General features: G+C 36.9%; 1 protein-coding gene across 1 annotated transcript in view; it reads right to left on the reverse strand.

Moving 5' to 3' along the window:
* Positions 1 to 837: 837 nt before the first annotated feature.
* Positions 838 to 27129, reverse strand: part of FRMD6 (FERM domain containing 6) — a 114659-nt gene continuing 88367 nt past the window's right edge. The window contains exons 7-14 of the mRNA XM_072629714.1: positions 26958 to 27113; positions 22227 to 22292; positions 19656 to 19724; positions 17099 to 17273; positions 13483 to 13818; positions 12558 to 12689; positions 5567 to 5658; positions 838 to 3548 (exon numbers count right to left, since the gene is read on the reverse strand). Of these exons, the coding sequence (XP_072485815.1) occupies positions 3264 to 3548; positions 5567 to 5658; positions 12558 to 12689; positions 13483 to 13818; positions 17099 to 17273; positions 19656 to 19724; positions 22227 to 22292; positions 26958 to 27113 (1311 nt within the window). The 3' untranslated portion in view covers positions 838 to 3263. The remainder of the gene's footprint in view (positions 3549 to 5566; positions 5659 to 12557; positions 12690 to 13482; positions 13819 to 17098; positions 17274 to 19655; positions 19725 to 22226; positions 22293 to 26957; positions 27114 to 27129) is intronic.

The following is a 27129-nucleotide window of genomic DNA, read 5'->3' on the forward strand; positions in this document are numbered from 1 at the left end:
AGACCAGTTAGAAAACTTTTTGTAATAGTCCAGGTAAGAGGTATGGATGTGTGTGAGGGTATGGATGTGTGTGTTTGTCCTTCGTTGCCGAAAAAGACCATGCCATCAGAGAAATGACATGACTTGTACTTCACTTTGTTTTTTGAGTGAGGGAGGGTTGTACAGGTCACCAGCCTCACTTCTCCAGAGCCATCTGAATTCAGTGACCAGATATTCATCAGGATGACTGGAGATGAACCAGGATAAGGCAATTGGGGTTAAGTGACTTGCCCAAGGTCACACAGCTAGTAGTATCAAGTTTGTGACATGAGATTTGAACTCAGGTCCTCCTGACTCCTGCACTGGTGCTCTAAAGTAGTGATTGTGTGAGTAGGGAGAAGTGGATGTATGAGAGATCATGTGAAGGTTGGTAAAATTTGGCAGTGAATTACCTTTGTGGGGTGGGTGAAAGTGAGAAACTGAAGAAGACATTGAGGTTGTGAACCTGGGATGAATGGAAGGGCAGTGGTACCATTGGTGCTAATAAGGATATATGGAAGAGGGAAAATTTTGGAGAAAAGATTGAGTTCTGTTTTGGACAGAGTGAATTTGAGATGTCTACAGGACATTCAGTTTGAGATTTTTGTTTAGATTAGAGTAAAAGCACCTGAATTCTCTGGATGTTTCTACTAATCAAATACTTGATTAGAATAATTGATTACAATAGTCCACCTCATTAATCAAAGTACAAACAAAAATGTTCCGTCTTATTTCTTTTACAAGGTATGGTCAAAATAATTGCATAGAGTATTTCTGTGCTCCCCGCCGAACTGAGCTCCAAGAGAAAGAGACTTTAAATGCAAACAAATATATTTTATTGAATTTCTAATAATATCATGAAAGGCACACAACAAACTTTGTTACAAAATAATTCAATCATGTTATCATCTTGGTATGATGATCCTTTCACAGAAAGGATTATTTACAACTTGATTAGGCATAAAGTTCGTTGTTGCCAACATACGTTGTCCATATAAAAAGGATCTGTATATTGTATACAAATCTGTATACTGACCAATTATGAGTTTTTAAAAAATTAGATGCAGTATAAATAAGTTTTTACAGTTTTTAAACCACAATTTTCAAATGCAAAAAACATAGACTACTCAAGTTGGGTTTTCCATATGCCATTTTTCCTTGCAAGAGTGGTGTTTGCCAACAACTAGACTAGAGAAATGAAAAGCAAAAGTTTTTCCTTGTGTTATTATTAACACAAGCAGAAGAAAACCACTTATAAAATCAGTTGGAAAGAAGCTGAACCAAATGAACAACGAGATTGGGAACACACTTAAACACTTGATGCTAACCAAAGGTTAGCGGATGCAAAGCATAAGCTACTCTTTTTTATCACTAGCTATATTTTTTCTTACATGTCTAAACAAGTACCAAGTGTTAATGGAATTTGCCATATAATATCCTAAAGAACTTTAGCTTTGCCATGTTCATAAGCCTTTAGGAAAAAAATAAGTTGTTTAATGACATATGAAAAACATATATTAGCTAATGTTTTCATATTGCACGCTGCCACTTGAAAACAGAAGATCAGATACTTTTCAAATCTGGCTATCTGAAACTTTGGTTAATTAATGCATTTGAATAAGAGCAAATATTTTCATGAATAGAGCATTTTTCGCCTTTAAGCTGTCAATTAAAATAATTTGACAAGTCTGCAAGCTATACATAAATTGACCATATGTGCTTGCAAAACCTCAAGGATCACAAATACATGAGGTGCAACAATGCTGGAGTACTTCCATATAGTGTTCTGTAATACTGCTTCCCCTGCCAGGGTCATATTAAAAAGAAGTTTTGCTGTACTCCAACTCTACTTTTTATCTTACAATATCATTTATATAAAAATATCACACTTCTATATAAAATTATATATTTGAATATAGATAAATGTATTTTAAAAGAAAACATGATAGAAAAATGGAATATCAAAATATGGTAAAATAGGGCTGCAAGAATATTAAGCTATTAATTTAAAAATATTTCACTAAAAAGGCATTGTGCTATGAAGGTCTCTGCCATTGTTTTAGCAACATATTCATCTTACTTGAAAGAAGCAAGTTCACAATGTACTGCCTTGCTTTTACTTTATCATGATAATGGCTTAGTGGTTAGTTTTGAAATTTGCTCTAGGCTAATGGTAAGAATTCTCCCTCTTACAGGTCTTCTCCTTGGTAAGATGTTTCAAAAACACATGAAAATAGCTTTCTATATGAAAAGGGACAACAGAAAAATTATGCTTGTGCAATCTAATCATCCCAAACTACATAAGTTAAAGCTTAGAAAACTTGTTATTTCTAAGTAATATAACAAAAAATGGCAGATGCTGACTATATGCTAAATGGAAAAAAAAAAAACCTGTAAGCTCCATACACATATAAATACACACAAGCCTATATATTTATATATGTGTAACATATGCATATTTTAAGAATAATTTGAACAAACATTATGGCATCAGTATGACCTGTCATCGTTCATTTAACAAATAAGAAACATATACTTTAGAATTTTTTTAACAGAAATTTGATTTGTAAACATCACAAAGCATGTTAGGATTTGAGCAAAAAGCTTATTTTTTGAGTAAGTTCTCAAAGCAGTTCTGGAATATTTCTGGAGAGCTATGATTATAGGTTACTAAATAGAAATCTGTCTACAGGAATTAGTTTCACAAGGTATAACTACATACATAGAAGGCCACTAGACATTATTTAATTTGTGTCTTTTGGATACAATTATCTATATTTACAGATCTTTGGTTTGCTAGAACCACTCCTCTCTCTAGTACCTACATTAAGAAGGCAGAAGCCACAACAGTATGGCAAGGTTTATACGAAAGTCAATGGTATCTTAACAAGACAATTTTACGTGCTTAAGGGAACTGAAAAAAAAATGTTAATGTTCTATATGTAAAGTTGAAACAGAATTTCTTTCCAGATGAGCAGTGCAAACTGAGAGAACCTCAAGTTATCCTGCACAATTTTGTTGCTGCCATGAACTGCTGAGTGGCCAATACTTAAAGTGCAATCTTTACAAAGATTTGATATGCATTTACATCATTAGGAAGAAAACTATATATAGTGGGAGAGGGGGTGTGTGGGGGAATGTATGAAAGTAAACAGGAGAAACATGGCATAAGAAACCCTTAAAACAAGAAGAATCAACTTGAATAATCTCTCTCGAAGCAGTATTCCTGTTGCACTCATGTTGTTTTAAACCACAAATTCTGGTATTTCATCATGGGTAAGATCCAAAGAGAAATATTTGCTTGTTCTTTTCACTGGGAAAGTATCTTGTATGTTAATACACTGCTGAGCCAAGCAGCTATTACAATAGAGGCCTTCTTCATCCAGCTCATGACCACATCCAAAGGTGTAGCTCTGAGCAGTGTCCTGACACAGACCTGCTATCTGCAAGAAGTCTTTCTGGTAAAGTCTGATATCATCCAGACTCAAGCTATGTCGATCAGTGGAAGTCTTTGGTTTTCGACAGATAGCCTGCAAAAAAACACCACAGACTGTAACAATTGTAAAATATCAGATGTAAAAAGTTTAATGCCTTTTACTCTGTAAACACAAAAATATGATAGAGCTAAGATAGAATCTTAAAAAATAATGACAAGCGTGAACACTGATTAAGAACAACTGGGTCACCTCTCAAAAACCAAAAGAAGCAGTGATTAGGATAAAGATTATAACTGGCAGATACTGAATCTTACATATTTCATTAACTCAAATAATGGTAATAGTAAATAAATAAGATAAAAATGGTTTTTAAAATGTTTTAGATCAATTCAGGAGGAGCAGAACTGTAATAGGATATGCAGGGGAAAAGAACTGTTTGCTCTTTGACAGCAAATGTCAGGATGCAAGATATCTCTTCATGCTTTCTCCAGAGACAGAACTGTAGACCGAGCAGACCAATTACATGAAACAACAGGACAACTGTCTCAAGTGCTTTACCAAGCAAGGATTATAAGAGGTAGGAATGTCAGTGTTACTGGACTAAAAAACTATAACTGGGCAATAAATTCAAGCACTGCAGACAGAGCTTCAAACTAGTTCTTGGAATTATTAAGACATTGTGTACCCATATGTGGCTATAGCAGTTTTAGACTATTATTGTTTGTTGCCTTATGAGATCCTGACTATCTGATAAGTTACTATTCATAGTTCTTTAAAACTATCCAGATTAAATCCCAGGGAAAATAATTCTCTGGGATGAGCCATTATTAACAACCATAACAGTACTGATATAGGAATCAGGTATAAGTTCAGGACCTCAGGCCACAGATTTCTTCCTTCTGATGTGGGCCATGTGAGAATCAAACAGGATAAACAGGCGTTATAAGTAAAAAACAAAGGACAAAACAATCTCAAAGCAAATAGAAAGTGAAACCATTCCAAACAGAAAAACACAAAGTATGTACAAGATCTGTTTTTTTGGATATTTTCCTAGTTGCTATACTTTGAGGACCTACTTTGTAATTATTAATTGATCATATTCACTTTTATCACATGATATTAAATTTTTGGATAAAGGCAATGCAATCAAGATTAGAAGGAAAGCAGAAAGCTGGGAAACAATTTTTATAACAAGCGTTTCTGATAAATGCCTCATTTCTCAAATATATAGAGAGCTGAGTCAAATTTTTAAGAGCATAAGTCATTCCTCAACTGATAAATGGTCAAAGGATATGAACAGGCAGTTTTCAGAGGAAGAAATTAAAGCTATTTGTAGTCATCTCACAACTATCAGATTGGCTAATATGACTGAAAAGGAAAATGATAAATGTTGGAGAAGATGAGGGAAAATTGAAATACTAATTCATTGGTGGTGGAGTCGTGAACTGATTCAACCATTCTGGAGAGCAATTTGGAACTATGCCCAGAGGGCAACCAAACTGTACATATCCTTTGATCCAGCAATACTAGGTCTGTATCCCAAAGAGATCATAAAAAAGGGAAAAGGACCTACATGTTCAAAAATATTCACAGCAGCTCTTTTTGTGGCGGCAAAGAATTGGAAACTGAGGGGATGCCTATCAATTGGGGAATGACTGAACAAGCTGTAGTGTATGAATGTAATGGAATACTACTGTGCTATAAAAAATGATGAATAGGCAGATTTCAGAAAAACCAGAAAAGATTTACACGAACTGATGCTGAGTGAAGTGAGTAGAACCAGAACAAAGTAAGAGCAACATTGTGCAATGATTAACTATGATCAGCAATATGATGATCTAAGTCAATCCACATCCCAAGAAAGAACTATGGAGTCTGAATGCAGATCAAGGCATACTATTTTTTTCTTCTTTCTCATGGCTTTTTCCTTTTGTTCATATTGTTTGTTCACAATATGACTACTGTGGAAATATATTTAACATAAGTGTACATGTACAGCCTATATCAGATTGCTTACTGTCTTGGGGGGAGTAAATTTACATGTAATTTTCTTTACATGTAATTGAAAAAAATAAAATACTATTAAGAGGGGAAAAAAATTGAGTACATACCTGTGGGAGAGAATCAGTGCTTTGGCCATGTAATTTGACAACAGTTTCTGAAGAGCTAGATGTGGAAGAACTGATTTCCTTTACAATTAGTCCTGAATGAGAAAATACAAAGAACAATGAAGTTCTTCAACTTACTCAATATGTATTTTCTTTGAAAGAAATTACTATCCAAGAAAGACAAACTGACAAAATAGGTGGCAAATATTTTAAGAGACAAGAAATAATCACAAATTTTAGGGTGAGGGGTAAGGTAAAGCAAGGCTAAGAGAACCTGAATGTTGCTGGGAGATAAATAACACACGAGAAGGTTTAGAATTGGAACTATTAACAACCCTCTATATAAATGAGGATATCTAATGCAAAATTAGTAACAAAAACGTCAAAAGTATATAAGGATACTTTAACATCTTATAAACTATTAGATATAACTATACATGCTTTTGGAAAAAAGCCTCAAAAACTCAAAACTATTATCATCAGTATTACTACTGTTACTAGTGTATTCTCCTCCTAGTTTTTTCTTAGTGGGATTGACCTACTGATATTCAAAATTTCATGAGCCACAGCTATAGCAATAGCACTGTCTAGACTTTTCTAAACCAGTAGAAAATGAGTAGTCTGAAAATAAAATATTCATTGATAAATTTTGAAGCAGTTTGCCATAAAAAATGTATATAAGGAAGGTACTTCTTGACTGTGGAATGGATAAATAAATTGTGCTATAGGAATACAATGGACAACTAAGACATTCACAAAAACATGGAAACTTTGCACAGCAAAATAAGGAAAAGCAGAACATCATACAAACTGACCATAATAACAGATAAAATAGTAATAGAAAGATTGCCCAACTCTAACGAAACATGACAAATCTTGGTCTTGGAGAACACATGAAGACACATATCTTCTTCCTGCCAGGTAAGGGGGGCTATAAATGTAGAATGAGGCTTATATGTTAGTAGACTAAGTCACTCCATTGGTTGGTTTTAACTTTATTTTCTGTTACAAAGTTGAATAGCAATGGCTGTGGGGGTGGGAATTAGAAATGACTGATGTAGAAATAAAAGGTATCAATAAAAAGGCAAAAGTGCTTTCTCACACACACACAAAAATACCAGTTTTGGGTCTTTGAGACGTATTCAATATCCCACCCGCAATCCCTCTCCTCCGGCAGGAATGGTTGAAAAATTCCAGCCCTTAACTACAATTTCTACCATCTGGTTCTGACTCAGGACAAGGCTTTTCCTTTACTCACTGCCCTCCTTCCTTCAAATTCTCTCCCTTTTATTGGGTCAGAAGCATTAAGTCAATTCAATAAACTTTGTTGACAGTGCACTTACTATGTACCAGCAACCATGATAAGTGCTGGGTATACAAAGAAAGGCCAGAGAACCTTGGAGGCTCACTTTGCTTCAGGAATTTATACTCTAATGACAGAAACAACATGTAACAATGCTATATGAACAACACACACAGAAATAAGGATTCTTAGAAAGAAAGCTCTAGTATTAAGAGGGATAAGGAAAGACTTTTCAGAGAAGGTGGGATTTTAACTGAGATTTGAAGGAAGCCAGGCAGAGACAAAGAAGGTAGGATAGAACCAGTGAAAATGTATGGAATGAGGAGACAGAGGGACTTCTGCAAGGAATAAGGAGTGTCATAGGATCACAGAATATATCCAGGTAGCTAAGGTTAAAAAAAAAAAAAGCGGGTAAGGAGGGGGCTAGATTACAAAGACCTTAAAAGTCAGGCAAGAAATTTATATTTTATCCTAGAGATAACAGGATAGGGTAACATGGTCAGATCTTTGCTTCAGAAAGATTACTTTGGCAAATGAATGAAGGATGTACTGGAGTAGTAAGAAACTTGAGTTAGAGAAACCAAGCAGGAGGTTTTAATGCAGTAGGCCAGATGTAAGGAGATGGGAACTTGTATCAAAATAATAGCAGTCTCTGAAGAGGTGACTAATCAACAGATTGGATACAGAGGGTGAGAAATCTAGGTTGACATGTAAGTTATGAGTTTGGCTAACTGAGAGGAGCTTGGTGACCTCACCATGAATAGAGAAGCTGGGAAGAGGAAGGTTTTTCTGGGAAAGCTAATGAGTTCAGTTTTGGACACACAGAGTTTAAAATGTTCATGAGACGTCTAATTGGCAACTGCAGAGGTGAACGAAGAATGAGAGGTTTAGGCTGAACAAGGAGGTCTAAGAATCATTAGCATAGAAATGATAATTGAATCTTGGGACTGATCAGATGAAAGAATAGTGCTAGAGGGAGATTAAGAAGATGGTGCAGAACAGAGCCCTGGAGATTAAGATGGAGCAGTCAGACAAGTAGCAGGAAAACAATGACAGCAGTAGCTGAAAAACATAGAAAGAAGAGAGTGATTCAGTATCAAAGTCTGCTGCAATGAAAAAGAATAAAGGCTAAGGAAAGGACATGGTTTGTAAATTAAGAGGTCATTGGCAATTTTGGAGTGAACTGTTCAGCTGAATGATGAGGTAGGAAACCACAGTAGATAGCTAAGACAGTGAGAAGAAAGGAAAGGAAGGCATTGATTGTAGATGGACTTCTTAAAGAGTTTAGTCACAAAAATAGGAGCCATAGGATGACAGCTAGTGTGGATGAAGGGATGGCCGAATAATAGTTTTTTGAGGATGGGAGAGACATGGGTATGACTGTACGTAGTAGGAAAGTAGCCCACAATGGGAGAGACTGAAAATGGTAAGTGGTTATGATTTTTGGGGGGAGAGGGGCTGTAGAAAGTGAAAAGCAATCACTTGTGCATACAAAGGGATTTGCTTTAGCAAGAAGGGCCATCTCATTATGAGATGTGGTGAAGGAGGAGATAAGTAGCAGAAGGTATCTGGGATGTATGAATTGAGGAAGAGGGGAAAAGAGGAAACTCTTGGAAACTGGTCTCAATTTTTTCCTGTGAAATAAGGCAAGGCTCTCAGTTGGGAAGGTAGCAGAAGGGAAACTACAGAAGTCTAAGGGGGGATTAAAAGGTTTGGAAAAGCCACTGTGATGAGTGGAACAATGGGTCAATTAGAGACGATTATCTTGCTGCAGTGACGATCCAGTTGAAATTATATAACAAATTTGTAGTGGATTCAGGCAATATCAGTTTAATTTTTTTCTCCAGCATTCTTGAGCAGCATGGCTATTGCTTGGAACAATCTAGAGCTAAGGATTGGCAAGACAAGTTTAGCAACAGAATAAGGAAGCAAGAGATTTAAGAGGACAGTGTCTAAGTCAATGCAAAAAGATGGAAGGAAAAGGAAAGGAAATTTTAAGATGAAAGCAAATTTGTTACCTATAGATTGAGCATTAAGAGAAAATACTGGAAGGGGGTGGATAACTTTGGGGATAAGGGAGGAGCACTGGGGTTCAGAATAATTGGAAAGGGTAGAGTATGATGGGCTAGGAAAGAGTGAATCAAGTGATGAGTTCAGGTAGGTTGTCTTCTTACCTAGGGGTTCAATTTCAAGATGGAATTCTTTTATAGTGTTAGGAAGCAATGGAAGCTCAGGTAAAATATCTGATGAAATCAATAAACTCAATAATTCAATTAAAAAAAACATTTATTAAGTGCCTATTAAGAAACTGAGCTGGGAATAGAAAAAGAGGCAAAAGACAGTCCCCCTGTTCTTGAGGAGCTTACAGTCTACTGAAGCACAACAGCTAATTTCTATTTGGCAGACAGGTTCAGCTGATTGGTGGAGATATTACAATGGAACCATGGCTTCCCTTTCTTTCCTCTTCCTTAGGAATTCTGCTTTTTAAGGAGTTTTTTTCTTCACTGAATTTTTGTGCCTCCTTTACCATTAGGCTAATTCTTTTTTTTAAGGTATTATTTTCTTTAGTATTTTTTCCTAGGCCTCTTAAACCAAGCTGTTCTCTTTTCATAATTTTCTTTTATCATTCTTGTTTCTTTTTCCAATTATCCTCCCACCCATCTCTTTCCTTAACTCCTCTAGGAATTCCTGCTGGCCTTAGGTCCAAATAAGACTTTTCTTTTAGGCTTTATCTGTAGTTGTTTTCACATTGTTATTTTCTCCTGGGCTTATGTCCTGGTCTTACCTGCCATTGCAGCAGCTTTTTATGGTCAAATTTTATTTTTGTTGTTTGCTCATTTTTCTAGTCTATTTCCTGATACTGAACTTTCGGTTAAAATTAGGCTTTGCTCACTTGGGGTTGGGGAGGCACTATCCCAAGATTTAGGCTTTATCATGTACCTTCAGAGTTAGTTTTGAAGGTCTGCAAATTTTTGGAATCAGGGAGAGGTGTGGTCATTACCTTTGTAGGCACAAGCGTCAGTGCTCTCCTTGGCTCTTGTTACCAACCGTAAGCACTCTCTTCTGCCCTGGAACTTCTGACCTGATTCAGAACTGCATCTGGGTCTGTGGAGTTGTTAATCACCACCAGCTGCATCCAGTACCAGCAAAGGGTCCTCTGTAATTTCTTTCTGACATCCCCGGACTGAGAGCTGCTGCTGATGCTACTACCTCTCCAACTGTCACTCCACTCCAGCTCCACTCCAAAGCCTCACCGCTGGTGAGCATGCTCTAGAGGGCTCTCATCCCAGTATCACAGATCTTTTCTACTGACCTCTTGAGTTGTCTGAGGCTGGAAAAACGTACACCCTAACCTTCTGTTGGCGCTAACATTTTAAAATTTGATTTGAGGTGTTATTTTACAGTTGTTTGGAGGGGAATATAGAGAGAGTTTGGCTGAGCTGCATCCTCTATTCTGCCATCTTGGCTATCAGTCTACTTTCAAAAATTATTGTTTGTGATTGAAATTATTAAATTTAACTAGTACGTGTCTTGGAGTTTGAAGTCAGGATTTTTTCTGGTGGTGGTTTATGTGTTTGCTTTGGTAACATTCAGAAATTCTAAAGAGTTCTCTTACATCTTGCATTATTTAATTTTTGACTTGATATGTTCTTTTGGAAGGCCTATAGCCCCAAAGTTAACTCCGGGCATCTTGCCTTCAAAGTTAATCATTTTGGCTTGTATAAAATTTGTGCATTCTTTTAAAGTTTTCTGTCTCTATTCAAGTTTTTCTTCAGTATTTTTTGGGTTTCAATTAAATTTTAAAACTCTGCAATGAAAGCTCTTAATTCTTACCGATATTAATTTCCAAGTCCCCTCCCTCTTCCTCTACCTTGCTAGTGCATAGAACTCCAAGGTTAGCTTGCAAGACTCCTCTCATTGAGGGATATCAGGTTTGCTGGTTTAGGTCACTGTTCTAAGCAAATTCAGAGGAGAGGACTGACTCCAAGTCAGGTTTTAGCCCCTTTTTCTTCAGGCTAGACACAGCTGCTGATGCTGATAACCTTTCCTGACTTTTCCCTTCTTTACTTTACTTCAGATGGCTAGAGACAGTATCTGCCGCTTCTTGTATATTGAGGGAAGGGTGGAGGACACCCTTGTGGACAAGTTACTGCAGCAACAGAGGTCCCTATTTTAGGGTTAGTCCTGAAACAAGCCAGAAAGTTAGCTTGTACTCCTGCTATAGATGAACTGAGGAAGGTGGAGGAGTGGCAATGAGTACTCTAAATGTTGGAGTTCTTGAGTTGTAATTACTAAAAGATTTTTACCTTGTTCAGAAGTCTGTCTTCTTGCATTTGGCTAGCTAAAATTATTCTAAATTTGCTGCATAATTCATTTCTGGGAATGCTGAAGGGTGAGGACATTTGGAGAAAGTGATTAATCTACTACCTTTCTAGTCACATGACCTGTCACCAGTAAGTTTTAAAGAAAGGTACATTTTAATTCTGGGTGAAGGATCTTAGTTAATATAATTTTTAACTAAATGATGTGTGTTTGGGTCCCTTTAGAAATGTTTTTCATTTTTCATCACCCAACACTTGGAAATAATTAATAAGTACAGAATTTCTCTCTAAGAAGCGTGTGTTCAGAAACAGAATGCCTAACTGCTATATTTCTATAATTATTTTCACAGTGAATGAACCATGAAGAAACCAACCATATGTCCAAAAGTATACTTGCCTTTCATAAGAAAATTAAATTTTCGCTATATCTTCATGGACTTATATGTATGATCTACCACAGATCAAATGTTTTGTCAAAAGTTGCAGACTCGACTCTAGGAAATCCATTAGTAACTGTCTGTATAGAAGACTAAGCAAAGCTGCAACAAAGTTAGATACAGAAGGGAAAAGTGCTACTACTTTAGCTTTCACAATATTCCTTAAAGGGAAAATTCCATGCCATATTCAGTTGGGGATATATAACAGTGTAGCTCAGTACAAGAATTAAAACTGATGTAGATGACAGTATAATGCTTCTTTGTAGGTCAAATCCAGTGATTTCCAATAATAAATATTTCCTAGTTATTCTTCATGAACCATGGTGGCCTAATTCTTCTTTGTTAGCCAGGTAAGAAGGACCAAATCAAGGGTACCACTGCTACGGTCTTATGAAATTCTGAAATATGGTTTTGTGGAAAATGGAAGAGTGTTTTTTGTCACATGGAGACATAAATGGCATAACAACAAATTCCACTTCAACAGCACTCTTTTCAAACAGATATATCTTGAAGTGTCAGAAAATTACTGATGAGATACATCACAAATAATTCAAGATTGCTTGATGAAAAGAAAAAAATATGCTCATCATTTTTGGGTTTGAGAGTATGTTTGAAAAGAAGGGAGATAAAGTGACTATACTAGATTTAATATGAAAAGAACATGAGAATAGCGGTCTGGGTTGTTCTGCTTAAGTTTATCATTATAATGCACTGGTATAATCATAAACTCATTTGGCTTGAATTTCAACTATAAAGTAAGGGGCTGGATTCTAAAAGTTCTAGTTCTAAAATAGCATTGTTTCCTTACAATACATAAAACTCAAACTATGTAAAAATGACCCCTATTTCCACTATATTGTATTTCTAGGACACTTTCTTCTGTGTTCAGAATAGGTTGAGAACAATGTAAAGAATTTTTCCATGACAGTTACCTGAATAGCCATTAAGCTGCTGTGACATCAGCATGTCCTCAGTGATGTAGATACACATGTCTGGACTGACCTCTACAGCCTCTTCATTTATTTGCTCTAGGTCTCTGGGGTCATCAACCAACATTTCTATTTCTGACGCAGAAGAGGAAAATAACATTTACTTACGTGGTACAGGTGCTAGGGCAGGAGAATGCCACATACACATTTTGAGAAAAGTCATTTGATTATACTTGAAAAGAAAATTTTCAACCTGATTCTCAGCAGAATTTAAGTAATTATGGTTATTCTCATTTGTACAGATTAGTTTCCACAAACTCTATAGTTTATGAAAACTATGACTCATTCAAACATTAATTCTTCCTTAAGGAAGAATATCAATGCTATCACGTTCATTTGACAGGAAAAGAAATGAAAGGACAAATGTTTTAGATAACTTGTCTAACTAACAAACTGCCAGAACAAATAGCTGCTCAGCTCCTAAGTCTACTACCACTACTTAAATTAAAAGTCCTTCCTCAGTTTTTTCATAATGCAAAACAGGATTAATACTATTATGAGGACCATCTTTTTTAGAACAGCACTTTCTGCTTTCTAAGAGACTGTTTTGAAAGTCAGTGATGCCTAGGTAGTATGCTTAGATAACGGTGTGAAAGTACTTTCTAAATTATAAATCCCTACACGAATGTAAAATTACTAGTCATTATTTTTGCTCATAATTGGAAAGCTCTAAATTTAAAAAAAGCAACAGTTATCACAACTTGAAGAAAGTTCTGTTCAAGAAGAGGAAGTCATTGTGGCAGTCTATTGTACACATCCACAAACATCTATAGGGGAGCACCAATTATAGAGCAAAACTAGGAAACGCAAAGTAGAAAGATAGTGAAGTAAAAGTAATGGAGTTAGCTGGTCCATTAGGGGAACTTACCATCATCCTGTGAGTCATCCTCCAGCCTGTCCTTGCCACCACTTTCTACCCCAGAGGTACGAGAGCTGTCTTGGCTGGTCATGGAGCTGCAGGTTTTTAGTCTGTGGTAGATAGTACTGCCTAAGAAACTGTCTTCTGGCCCTGGGTCCCTTATTTTGGCATCAGTCTCAATGCCTGAGGTTTGGGAGCTGCTGTGGCTGGTGGCAGAATGGCGAGAGAAGCGCTTGTGCTTCATGCTGCCTGTACTGCTCCCGCTTGCCTGGGATCTTTTCTCCAAGTGATCCATGTCCAGGTCCAGGTTGTCACTGATGTATGACTCTCTATACTGCTTCTTTTCTATAAAGTAACACATATCTCTCATTATCCTTAAGTAAAACATGAATGGAACTTGTCTATAAATATTACAAGACCTCAGTAATATAATCAGTGCCAACTTGGATGCCAGGTTGGTTCAGAGAGACAGACAGAAGTATGCACACGCTGAGGATTAGATCTAGTAAGAGGTCACCAAGTGGAGTCTTACAGGAGAGAGACACTGAATGGGATCCTGGGGTAGTGTACTAGGTAAAACTAAGGTTGCAGATCTAGCACAGAGATGCCTGACATAGCAAAGGGGAAAGGAACAGGTACAAATTCTGAGAGCTAGGTCACAGATCCCATTAAAATTCAAGAGGAGAACTGTGCCTTGCGGTGGTAGAACATGGCAAGGAGCTTTTGCTTGCCTGAGTCTCAATACTGTAACCCTGGAGAGGAGTTTCAGATCTAGGCCCTGGTGGTGTCTGATGGCTGGAACTAAATCCCACAGCAGGGAGCATAACCTTCTAATTAGCTATTAGCAATTGCCTGAGCCTTGCAGTAATCTGCTGGAGCTTATACCAGGAGCAAACCCAGAATTGTGCTGCTAAGCTTCAAAACTAAAGAAAAAGCTTGCAAAAATCAGATCAGGAGGGCAGCAATCAGACTTTCACCCCAGATCGAACAGTTTTGACTGCACTGAAAGCTTATATGGCCCTAGCCTAGGCTGCTTCTAACTTAACGAACTCAGAAATCAATATCAAGAAAGGAGCAGTAGTATCCTAGAGGATAGAAAATAGATCCACGCAGGACCTGATATTTTCAAGAAGTGAGCACTGACTAGTTCTAGGACAAAATCCCAATTCAGGAAATAAGATAGGAAAACTGAATAACAACAAACTGTACCACAAAGAGCTATTATGGTAACAGGAATGATCAAAACACAAACCCAGAAGAAGAAAATGACCACAATATCTACAAGGCAAAGTCTCAAAGGAAAACATGCTATGGGCACAAGAATCCCTAGAAGAAATAAAACGAGTTTAAAAAGTTAAAAGTGATTTTCTAAATAAAAAGAAAACACTAGAGGAAATATTTGCAAAAGAAATGAGAACTATGGAGGAAACAGAATTAAGAGAAAGGAGAATTAAGAGGTACAAAGAGATAATCAAATGACAAATATCCTGAAAATTATAATGGACCAAACAGAAGTAAATACCTCCACAAATCAAAAGAATATTAAAGCAAAAGTCGAAAAAGTCAAAAAGGAAATGTAAGGTATATCTTATTATAAATCGGATGATTCTAACTGGTTTATTACCTCAACCTTCAAAATGGTACATTTATTTTGTGTATTTATTCATCTATTTACACGCTGTTGCTCTCTAGTAGAAGGTAAATTCCTTGAGGCTAGAAGATGTTTTCTTTGTATTTTCAGTACCTTAGTACTTTGCCTGTCACATAACTGGCAATGAATTGCACTGAACTGAACAGAGACTAAAGTTTTACCTTTTCATTAGCTACAAAGTAGAAAAGAATTTGCTTTGTAAATTGCAGAAACCAGATTTTAGGGAGAATGTTTAAAAGGAGCACTCATACTGAGGAAATTATATATCTACAAAGTACTGAAGTGCAAACTCCTTAATGCAACAAACTTTTGAAATAGCCTTAAGTACCAGAGGACAAAGCCACACATGCTTATTACAGAATATTCTCATCTATTCAATAATATTTAATAAGAGATAAAATCTGAATCTGTTTTCATTGGCATAGGGAACTTGATGTCTACCAATGCAAGTGGGCACTTCTGTTGTAACTCTCAGTATTAGGGAGTAGCCTGTGGTCCTGAGAAGTAAGTGACCTGTCCAGAGTCACAGAGTCAAGGAATGTCAGAGTTAAGACTGGAATACAGGCCTTTGAGGCCAGCTCTATATCTACTACATGGGTAGGATTTTCTCCCTCCTGTTCACAGTCATTTATTTTCTTTCTATTTTTTTCCTGTCGACCCCCAGGCTCATTTTCCAGCACTTGAACTTGCTTCCCTCATGTGGGGCTTCTCTGGAACCACTACGAGATACTGGTTGTCCTTTGGAGTTGTTCTGGACTGGGCAGGAGTTTAGTCCTGTTTCTCTTTAGTTTTTGCTATCACTGCTATCTTCCAGCCTTTTCAGAGATTTTCTGGAGAACATATAGTGGAGCTAATATATTTAGTATAGCTGTGTCATCTTTACCAGAAGTTTCCTTCCCTCTAAAAATTTGTAGCACAACTAGCTAGGCTTTCTTTTAGTGACTGATTAGCTATGGATTTAGTGGAGGCTGACTGAGCCACATCTTTTGAGCACTGATTCTTACAGAAAAATGGATGCCTAAGATATGCTTTTGCTCTTTACTTTAGGTTAGCTGACACAAACTCTGGCAAAGTTCTAGTCATTATTATGACAAAAGAAAACTCCAAATTGTGTATTATTGTAAAAGATTAAGAGATACTTTTTGAAATGCCATTCAATTGTGTACAATAATGAAAATAAGACTTTGTGAAGAGAAGCATTTGTTGGTCTCTAATTCTGGTAAGGAATGAGTTCAAATGGTTTACTAAATGTTCCACATCCAGGCACAGAGCCAGGAAATGGGTCTATGTGTGCTAGAAAGAATGTTCTTTATGATCCTCAAATCTGTTTGTTTTTTTTAAAAAAATATCTTGGTATCTTCTGATCATCTTAAAAGAGTACCACGAAATTCCCCAAAGCACATGCAATAATTCCATTTACTTAAAATATAAATTTTACATGACATACAGTAATCAAGGGTGCTGTTAAATCAAAGAACAACGGCAAAGTATAAATGTTTTTTTAAAAAGTGGGAATTTCTGTCCTAGGTCCAATTATGACCTTGCACAATATCATAAGCAGACATTGAGAGCTAGAGGGACCTGTGAGATCGCCTCTCCAAACCCCATTATTTGAAAGTTGAAAAATTTGACACTTAGAAGTAATTTTCCTTACTTCTCAGAGACAAAAAGGAGATACAAATCTGACACTTTTTTTTGGTTATACCACACTGCCAGCTGAATTTCTGAATAGCTACCAAGGTAGCTTCAATGATAATGATCACTGTTGTCATTGCAATCATTCAATCATAAGATTAGCATCAAAAGAACATTCTCTAATCAATGAGTATCTAAATTCTCTAACCGCTCAGGGGCTGAAGCTTCAAATCCCCTGACCTTTCACATATATAAAGAGATCTAGGAACTCAGGTTATAGAAACTTTTGCTTTTGGAATCAAGCACATACATTTAAGTTGCCATATACCCTTTAAATACCTTCATTCTCTTCAAGTTTCCTAATATGACGGAGAACAGGTTGCAGGTTCATGTAGAGACGATGACTACTGCTGAGTAACTCTAAGAGATGTCTGGAACGCATGGGGCATCCAGTATAGTAGATGAGCTTCCTGGCTGATGGCAATCCATCTGGCAAAATCTCAAACTTCTTACCCTATGTTAAGCAAAAAACAAAAATTCAATATGTGAACTCTTTAATGTAGATGCACTTTAAATAACGATCACTGAAAATTCCTGTTACCCTCACAGATAATATACATATCCTTAACTATATATATGAAAATATATATACATATCCACATGATACATACATGTTACCATATTTACATATAGTTCTTGGTTGTAAGCTTTAATCTTTTATTTCTGGAATGTTGTAAGATTTTCTTTTCTTTATAATAGTTGTAACATGCTATTTGAGGATTTCACGAACAGCTCAGGCTGGGCACCTTGTACTTTAGTGTTTCCAAAGCAGCCTGATCCAGGGCAAATTCTGATCACTGCCCTGATCTTATTTTTGCAAGTTCCTGACCTGAGTTTGTATCTAAGCAACATATCCACAGGCTTGTCTGTTTGGAGTTCCAACACACTGATGCTGGCATCAGCTACTATCAAGCTGTAAAGCTCTACTGGTTCAGTGACAGAACTGTGAGGCATCTCTTTGCCCTGGGATGCCTGTCCTGGCTAGTCTGCTTTAGGCTTCAGACTAGCTAGAGGCTGGATCTGAGAGCTTGCTCCACCTTCTGGGATCAGAACACAGATACTGTTTGTGTCTGAACTTGCTTCTTGCTTAGTATAAAGCCCACTACTGCTCTTCACCCTGGAACCGAACCTTGGGACTGGTCCCCTCCTAAATCCCACACTGTATATATGACTTTGAACTGGGTAGCAAGCAACAGTTTCCACTTGGAATCTCTTGCTGGACCCTGCACAATGCTGGGCTCCTGTGTATGAATCTGAAGCCTCTTCTTCTCTAGGCAGTCTTGGCCCTCTTTCAGTGCAATCTCTGTGCCGGAATGACTGTTCCTAGCTAGACACTATCCCCAGTGTCTGCAAAACTCTGTCTGCACCCAGATGCCAACGTAGGCTGTAAAATGAATCATTGTGACTCTTTCTTGGATTTCCCAGTTAGTACCCAGATTGGTGCATTTTCTAGATCTGGAGGAGCTGCAGAGGAGAGCTCAGCTATACTGTTTTCTGCTACTCTGTCACCTTAGCAGTTCAATCAATGTACGGGGATGAAGCTTACACTGTGCCTTTTGAAATTATCTTGTGGATGACTCCAATAGCAGGCAGAATTATGATTTCTTGATTTCTCCTACTAGGTCTCCATATTTTATGGGATTAAAACCATTTCAGATGTGTGCTAATAACTACTTTAATCAATGTGTTGTACAACATTACTAAAGAAAAGGAAAAACCTTTTTTTTTTAACAAGCTCATCTATAAGGAATTCAAAACACACTGCATAAATTTTCATGATTTTTAAATACACTAACATAATTGTCAAAATGGGGATAGGGAAGGTTGTGCTCCTAGACACAAATAGTACCTTCATCATTATTTTTAGAAAGGGGAGAATAATTTTGTCAAAAGCAAATTCCTATTATTTTCCTCCTTCTATTTCTTAGTCATAAACAACGCCCTTTTTCCTGCTCATATTAAGGAGAACAGAGATGGATATAAAGATATAGAGAGAGAGAGATAGCATGATCAAATATGTAAGTCAAACGTATTCCAACCAGTCTTTATTTTTGCTTGATAAAAAAACCTTAAAAATTAATCAAACCAATCAGTCAATACCCTCACATACTTACATTAATTTAATTTGTGCTCAATGCTTTTGTTTTCTACTTTATCTATATTGAGCTTATGGTTTATTTACAAAACTGAATTAGATATCCTCAGCCAGATTCCTACATATGTCACTAAAGGCAGGATGACAAAGTCTGAAGAGACCGACTTAATGAGTTTATTTCACATTAAAAATACAGTTTCACTATCCAAGAATGAACATATCTGTGGGAGATGAACAGTCCACATAATGCTTAACACTGAACTGAAGAACCTACAACATACACTACTCTATTGACTTGACTTACAGTAGTAATGCCTCATTAATTTTACAGGAAAGCAAACCAAATTGGTCTCTCCGCACAGTGTTTTCTAGTATGAGTAAACATATAACATTTAACAATCTGAATTTCCACTACATTAAGAAAAATCCACTTTAACATCATGAAATATTTACTATTAAAGTGGCTGTGTTAGTAACACTTGAAGCAAAACAGATGGTAGTAACAACCTGAGTTGTCAGTAAAGTTAGCATCTAGAACATGCAAATCTTTTCATTGTCATACTGCTTTATACGAGAAAATTATTCCTTTGGAAGTAACAGCTTCTTGTAATGTTTCACCTGATGTGCTTTTGCAGAATAAATTAAAGACACTGGGTAAGGTAAGAAAATTTAACTTATGTGTCTTGGTATGGTATTACCGTAAACACAGACCTGCTGTTGACCTAATAATTTTGAACTTACCACAAATACCAATTTTCCAACATTTGTCCAAGGGAAGTCATAAAGTAACTGCTTTTCCTCATTAATGTTCTGTGGAAAGAGTTATGTGACAGAAGGTTAACTAGGAAAAATTGAAAGTAAGTATTCCAAAAAGCTTTAAAAGCAATCAAAATCTGAAAGAGAACTAAATTTCTATGGAGAAATTAAAGATCTTATCCAGATGATTACTGATATAATTTACTTGCTTCAGGTTGGGAAGAATTTTTTTAAAAAGCAGTACTTTCTCTGTTGCATCACCCTGTCCTGATACAAACTTGGGAAGGTTTAGAATACCAAAATCCATATAGGCCTGGTATCAGAAAGAAGGGGGTACCCTTCTGTAAAGTTCATGATTCATTCCTTGCTCTCTGATTCCCTAACACAAAAGTCTTGGAAGTCAAGCAGAGCTACCAAATTGATAGTCACAGTCCTGCACAATTTTCCTGAGGAAAATTGGATAGGAGGAACAGCACTCCTGGACAAACCCAAATCATATACAACATGATGAGGGAGAAGACAGAGAGAAAGTGTAACAAGCAAACTTTATTAAGGGGTGATACCAACACAGTGCAAAGGTGGTCAGGGAGGATGGAGACATGGTGCAGTCAGATGGACAGTTACGAATTCAGTATAGTGGGTTTTTATAGATATCTTATCTATATCAAGCAGGACAAGGTACTGGGGGTGGGTCAGGGCATCTCAGACCTGGGGTTCAGGACTGGAGTCAACATGCTAAGGGAAACTCAGGGTGTAAATTAGTGGTGAGTTGATATTCAAAAAGGGGCCTTGAGCAGTTACTGCTGATCCTACTCTGACAAAGTTGACTCAAGTTGTTGCTTTTAAGCTTCCTGGGGCTTCTTCTTTGAGAAGGTTGGGGAGATTACTTTATTTCTTATACATATTTCCTTAATGTAAATTAATGAGCACAAAAAAAATTTCAAGGCTCCAGGTTACATCATATTCCACTGATTATTTTGTACTCATCATACATACTGACATGGAATGGAATTTTGTTAAGTAGGACAGAATCAGGAAACATAACTGTCATCCATGAGGTAATAAGAAAAGGACTTTTACCCAGTGACACCCTGGGGTTCTGCTCATCATTAAGTAAGGGATAATAATTATCACCTATTTGAGGAGCAGATTTCCTGGAACTTGTACATCATGCCAATGGAGCACATCTAGCCAAACAGTCTTTATTAAATTAAACATTTTCTTTTTATTCTATTATTATGAAAATAAAACACAAATTCTGCAAATCACAACCCCCCAAAAAACTGAAGTTTTAACCTAACTCTGTTCTATTAATCCCACTTTATAAAATCAATTTCAAGCAATCCAGAATATCAATCATCATTTCTCCTATTTGAAAGCATATTAGTAAAGATTTGCAGCTGGAATCCAACCTGAATTAGAGGCAACAACAATACTGCTAATTATTTTCTTCTATATTGGTTACATGGTATGCCCCCAACCCCCAACTCTTACTTGTCAATGTCTTAAAGCTTTTTAGTGAATTTTTAGTGAAATTTTATGAGAAGGTAATGCAAAGTGCAACCTTCAAAAAAGAGAACAAGTAAGTTTTCCTTTTTTCTATAATCCTGCAAAATGGAAGAAGATAAGACAAACTTGATCATCCTGTTTCCTATAAGAGTTTACATTAAGATTTTGAGGCAACAAAGGAACCATTTAGCTCACTGTGAATTAGGCCTAATAATATTCGAAACGGACTGAGGAAGACTTATTTCTCAAACACAACTGACCTCCTTAGGAGAACTGAGGCTACTGAGGTCACACTAAAGAAATGCTACATTGCTGGGAGGTAAGGTAAAAAGGAGATTAAAAAGATTCTTATGTAAAATCATTAAGAAATATTTCATGGGATCAGATACAATGAAGTATCAAAAGATCAGAGGATCTCTAGAGCTGGAACAGATCTCGGAGTTTATCAGCTGGCTTATTAGATAAGAAAACTGACACTCAGACATTTGAACAGAACTTTAACGTATAGCACTTTACTTTCAACAATGCTATTACACAGGAAATGAATTATACTGATTTTACAGAGGAGAAAATTAAGACTCAAAGAGTCGATGGCTTCCCCTGAGGACAGAACAAATTAGTGGCAAGGCTGAACTAGTCTTCTGACCCCTACACAATTCAAAACTTTTTTAGTCCTACTTTAATGCATATTTTAATCATGAAGACCACCTGGTAAAGTGAACTAGGCTTTCATTCTCTCTGTCTGCTTTATTACGCTGGTTAAATAAGCCCCCAAGTCAGTGTTTTATAATACATTTGTGGATGTTAACTGAAACATTTCCTATAGTTGAAATACAGCTCTTTGGGGAGGGAGGAAGAAGAATAATGATAACTGGCAAGAACTAGATTAAAGCCTACATCATCTTCTAACTTTAAAAAGTAGGAAAGAATACCCAATCAAACCCAATGAAACTGGCTTTGAATATCATGTGGCAAATATAATGTATGTAGCACTGTCCCAAGAAAAAACAGCCCATTCCATATGATAATGATTTTCCATCCACATACCTGAAAGATCTGTATTCCTCGAGTGGTCAACCCAAGAGTTAACGAAGCTTCAATTTCCCTTTTATCCTACAGGAACAAAATATCTTTTGAAGAAAAATACAAATTTTAATCCACAATGTACAGCATTAGAAAGTTGAGAGCAATACCAGAAATCAAGGGCATGAGAGTCTCCTTGTTCTTCATTTTTTTGTGGTGACTTTAACAAACATCACTACTGAACAAACAACATGAGTGAGTACGATCATTTCAATATATAAAAGAGTAAAAGGATGGTAAGTAAATCTTCTATTACAGGCAGTTTTTAAATTTAACATAATAGTAAGAAAACTGACCTCCCTCTTCATTCATGGGTCTCTTTCTTCTGAACATGGTTCCGTTCTCTTCTGTGTATTTTAAAAATGTTTCAATGATTATCTCTCTGTCCCTTTCTCCCTACCACTGTCAATCTCAACTAGAAATTCATCTTTGTAACAAAGAACTATAGTCAAGTAAAATAAATCAACACTTTGGCAATGTATGAAAATATGTCAAGAGATGGGAAGCATGTGTAGCCCCTGTTCTGCGGCTACTAGCTCCACCCCTGATTTGTACCGATAAGCTGAGTCCTCAGAAATAAGTTGCTATTTCTCCATAGGGCTAAGTTGGGCAGAGGGGTATGTTTCTTTCCAATTAGTGAGCCAGACTTAATCAGAAAGGAGTATTTACTAAAGGAGCATACTAAAAACAGCTGGTACAAAGCATCCCCACCCCAAAGTCTGTGATACACTCTCCCACAAGTAGATACAGAGTCCTTGGGGAAGTGGATGCAAGCTTAAAGAACCATAAATTTATGTTACATAACCTCAACTGAGCCCTCCTTTTACTACTCTCTAGTTAACTCACTATCCTACTCAGCACAGTGGCTCTCTGAAACCTTCTCAAGCCTCCCAATGCTTCTTTTCTTCTCATCCTCTTAGATAAGAACCTTACTTCATATTTTACTGAAAATATTGTGGCCATTAAATGGCAGCTCCCTCTTCTCATCTCCTCTTCCTCTTGCATCATCCGGATGGCTTCTGCCACCATTTCCTCCTTTACCCATGTCTCACATGAAAGCCTTCTCTGAGCCAAGGAAAATCTTTCTACAGGGCCAAGTGACCTTAGTTCATCTTGTCTTCTTTAGGAGATTTCCTTCCATTATCCCCATATTTGACCTTCAGTATACTGTCTGCTTCTCTAATAGTTACAAACACCTCCATTCCATTCAACTTGTGTGATAGATCCAGTATTTACAAGTGTTCCCCTTTCCCCATATGGGTTAGGAAAAGGTGACACAGCCAGGACTTGCTTGACTGGGGGTGAGGAGATGAGACAAGGAAGAAGTTGTGCCTTCATTGATAAAGCTTCCTGGTGACATATTCACTAGCTGTATTGACTTAGCTTCCTAGTCACCTAGAGGAATAAAAGGTCCGATATTGCCCTCTGAAGACAATGAGGGTCACCAAATTGTGCCTTATTGTTTCCATGTGGAGATGAGAGTCAAAAATTTTAAGTGCCAATATATTCTTATTAAACATTCTTGCTGTATTAGTAAACTTCCTTGTAACTGTCCAAAAACCTATGAGTATCTCTCCTCAACAATGAACTTTTACTAGGGGGTCCAGGTCCACCTCTGATAATTTTGGCACAGTCAATAACTAGGACAAGATCATAGGACCTTGTAGCACACATTATGGGGAAGGACTCTGCAGGTGTGGAGTGAACAAAGAATGGCCAGATAAGGCATGGTGACACCAAGGGACAGGAAGCAGAATCCTGCTCACATGAAAGTATTAGTTCACTGGTCCTAGAAATGACTGAGGGTAAAGAAAATGTAACGTGTAGCATTCCCTGGTTGTTGCTGACCAGGCTACAGAAATAGGACTGTCAGTTTAATAAAACCAGAAGTGACCTACCCCAGCACATTCAGCAACTAGGGACAGAGATCTCAGCTTTTAAGGACAATGTAACGAAAGCTGAGGGGCTTTAAATTTCAGGATTTTAAATTAAATTAAATTTTAAATGCCATTGCATTTGCAGACCAGCAAGTACAGGGATGTTTCCTGATGGGAGTGGGGACCAACAGGCCACAATAAGAAACTCACAAGACATCAACTTAGGGGTTACAGGAAAATAAGAGTGAAAGCAAGGATGAGACAGGAATATTTCTTACTGATCCCTTGGAAGAGGGTGCACAAAAAGTTCAAACGGAAACCTGATGGGACATTGTAGCAATGGCTCTTGAGACTATGGTCTAATGGACCCTGAGGTTGAGACACTCTTTCCCTCTTGAGCTCCATAAGTTTGGGGAGCACCCTAGGGACTTCTTGTTATTGTCAGCTAAATCAGTCCCCATATAGGGGTATAGGGGACTGTCTTTTGTCCCTTTTCAGATGACTTAGGGTACTATTTGCACCTGGCTCCATGAAGATGAATTCCTATTGTAGCTGGCTCCCCAATGGGGATCTGCAAAAAAGGGGTGAAGTTCCCAAAGGAAATGGTTTTGGCTGATTAGATTTCTATAGTTCCTTTCCCCACCAAGGTCCACCACAAAATATGCAGTCTGCTTACGAGAACAACTGGATCTGGCTTTCTAGATGAAGCCCCACCAGAATGGCTTCAGACTTCAGCTATGGGCCTCCCTTGCCATTAAGATGTAGGCTGAAATTTGATCAAGAAATCAGAACAGTTCTGGCTTGGGCAAATACTACTTTTGGTATAAAGAGACAGTCCAGAAATAGGAAAAAAAATAAAGTCTATCATCCCTCCAGGGGAATTGTGTATATGGCTACTATTATAAGGAGGTGATTAAAATTGCATTTGAAGGCCAGTATGTAGGTGGCTAGTAAAACTGTACAGGAAATTCAGCACCAGGGCAAAAGAAGCCCTTCAGTCCTATTCTAAGACTTCTAAAGCTTCTTCTAAAGCCTTGCCCTATTTGGATAATTGAGGGGAGGCTACAGAGGACAAACAATGGAGGGAAAGCAGCATGGGCTCTTGGGAATTAGTATCTGTGCAAACTCTTTCAGTAGCTTTTGAATATTACTGTACATAGGGTCAAAGGTAAGGAAACCCTTAGAGCTGTCCAAACTATACTATGTCTATAACACCAAACAATTGTGTTTCACTGCAAGGGGGTAAAAGACATTTTTTCTCAGTGATGGAGAGGAAGGAAACTGGGGTACTTTGTAATATCAGTTTCTTGCACAACAATCTTGTGCTCCATGTGAGGAACGTACATGGCCCAGACCCATTGGTATGGAGTTATTGACCTCATCAATGCTTTTTTCTCTATTCCTGTGACTGAGTTTGGTCAGAAGTAGATTGTTTTTCACCCGGGAAAGAGTCCAGTATTCTTTTATGATCCTTCTCCAGGACTATTTTCAGACGATGGTGGGCAGAAACCTGAAAGAGGCCTCCCTTTCTGGTGGCACTGATGTATGCTACTACACTGATGATATTTTGTTGACTGGTCAGTTGAAGCTACACTGGCAAAAGCCTTAGATCAGATGTGGCCCATACAAAAGACAAAGAATGTGAAATCAACCCTAAGAAAATTTAAGAACCAGACTGCTTTCTTGGGGGAATATAGTGGAAGGGGAAAACACAAAGAGTTCTAGGAATGATAAAGAATAAGCCACTGATTTCACTTGCCTATGATCTAAGAAGGAAGTCCTAAAATTGCTACTCTTTAAAGTTTTAGAGAACCCATGTTCCCCACTTGGGTATAAATGTGTACCTTTTTCAAGTGGTGCACAAAACAGGCTACAACCCTGAAAATCTGAAAAAAGCTTTCCAGTAGTCTCTTCCCTTGGGCTCTTATGATCATGCAAGGCTCATGTTTCAAAAGGTTTCTGTCCATAAAGAATGGGCTGAGTGAAGCCTTTTGGAACACCAAGTGGTGTTCTGAATAAGTGACTGTTAGGCTTCTGGTTCTCAAAATGGCCAATCATTTGCAACTGAATAGATGACACAGGGTTGTGCAAAGAGTTTATCTCTTTGGGCTGAATGATCCAAGTTGTTTCATCCAACAAGAGGTACAGAGTAGGGAGACTTTCATTGCTAAATGAAAATGTCATGTTAAAAATCACACTTGCAGGGAGTGATAAAGTTTGAAGGACACTATTTTAAAGAATGTAAGTTTCATAACTTCACTTTGAACAATTTTTAAAAGTGCCTAATAAATAAATAATAAAATAATAAATAAATAATAAAATAATAGATTTCTAATCAAACTCCTAGAGGAGGTAATTTAAATTTTACTAGGGCCAGGAGAAGCTATACTAAATTCATGGGGGCATTATAAAATATTTCATCTGTTTGATAAGCCATTGAAGAATATTCATTATCTCATTTTCATCTCTATTTTCAATATTATATAAAAATATATTTGCATATTATGTAATTTATTATCTTATAATGTTATAAGATAATATATTCTAACATTATCAATAATATAATGTATTATACATTATACATATATAAAATAAAATTACATAAAAATACTACATCCTGTCACTATGAGTTAAATTATGTTATTACCTCTAAGACTGATTCATAGTAACTAAATAGAAATTCAAGTATAAATGTTTAGAATGTGTTATAAACACAATGAAATGTTTGTGTATATATGTTTTATTTAGAAACGAATGCCTTTTTCAAAACTGAAAGTATCTCTTGACTGAAGCTGCAAAACTGACTTTACTCCATTACCTTATACAATCTGTAGTAATGAACAGCGATGTCATCTAGGCGGATGGCTTCTTTAATATATTTAAGATGTGCCTCAGAGGCAGTCAGTGCAAATTGATCTTTGTGCATGTTTGGAATGTGTTTTAGGATGTAATCCTTCCCTCTCTTTGTAATAACCTGTTTAAACAAAACA

Source organism: Notamacropus eugenii, chromosome 1 (genome assembly GCF_028372415.1).
Source record: "Notamacropus eugenii isolate mMacEug1 chromosome 1, mMacEug1.pri_v2, whole genome shotgun sequence".
Lineage (NCBI taxonomy): Eukaryota > Metazoa > Chordata > Mammalia > Diprotodontia > Macropodidae > Notamacropus > Notamacropus eugenii.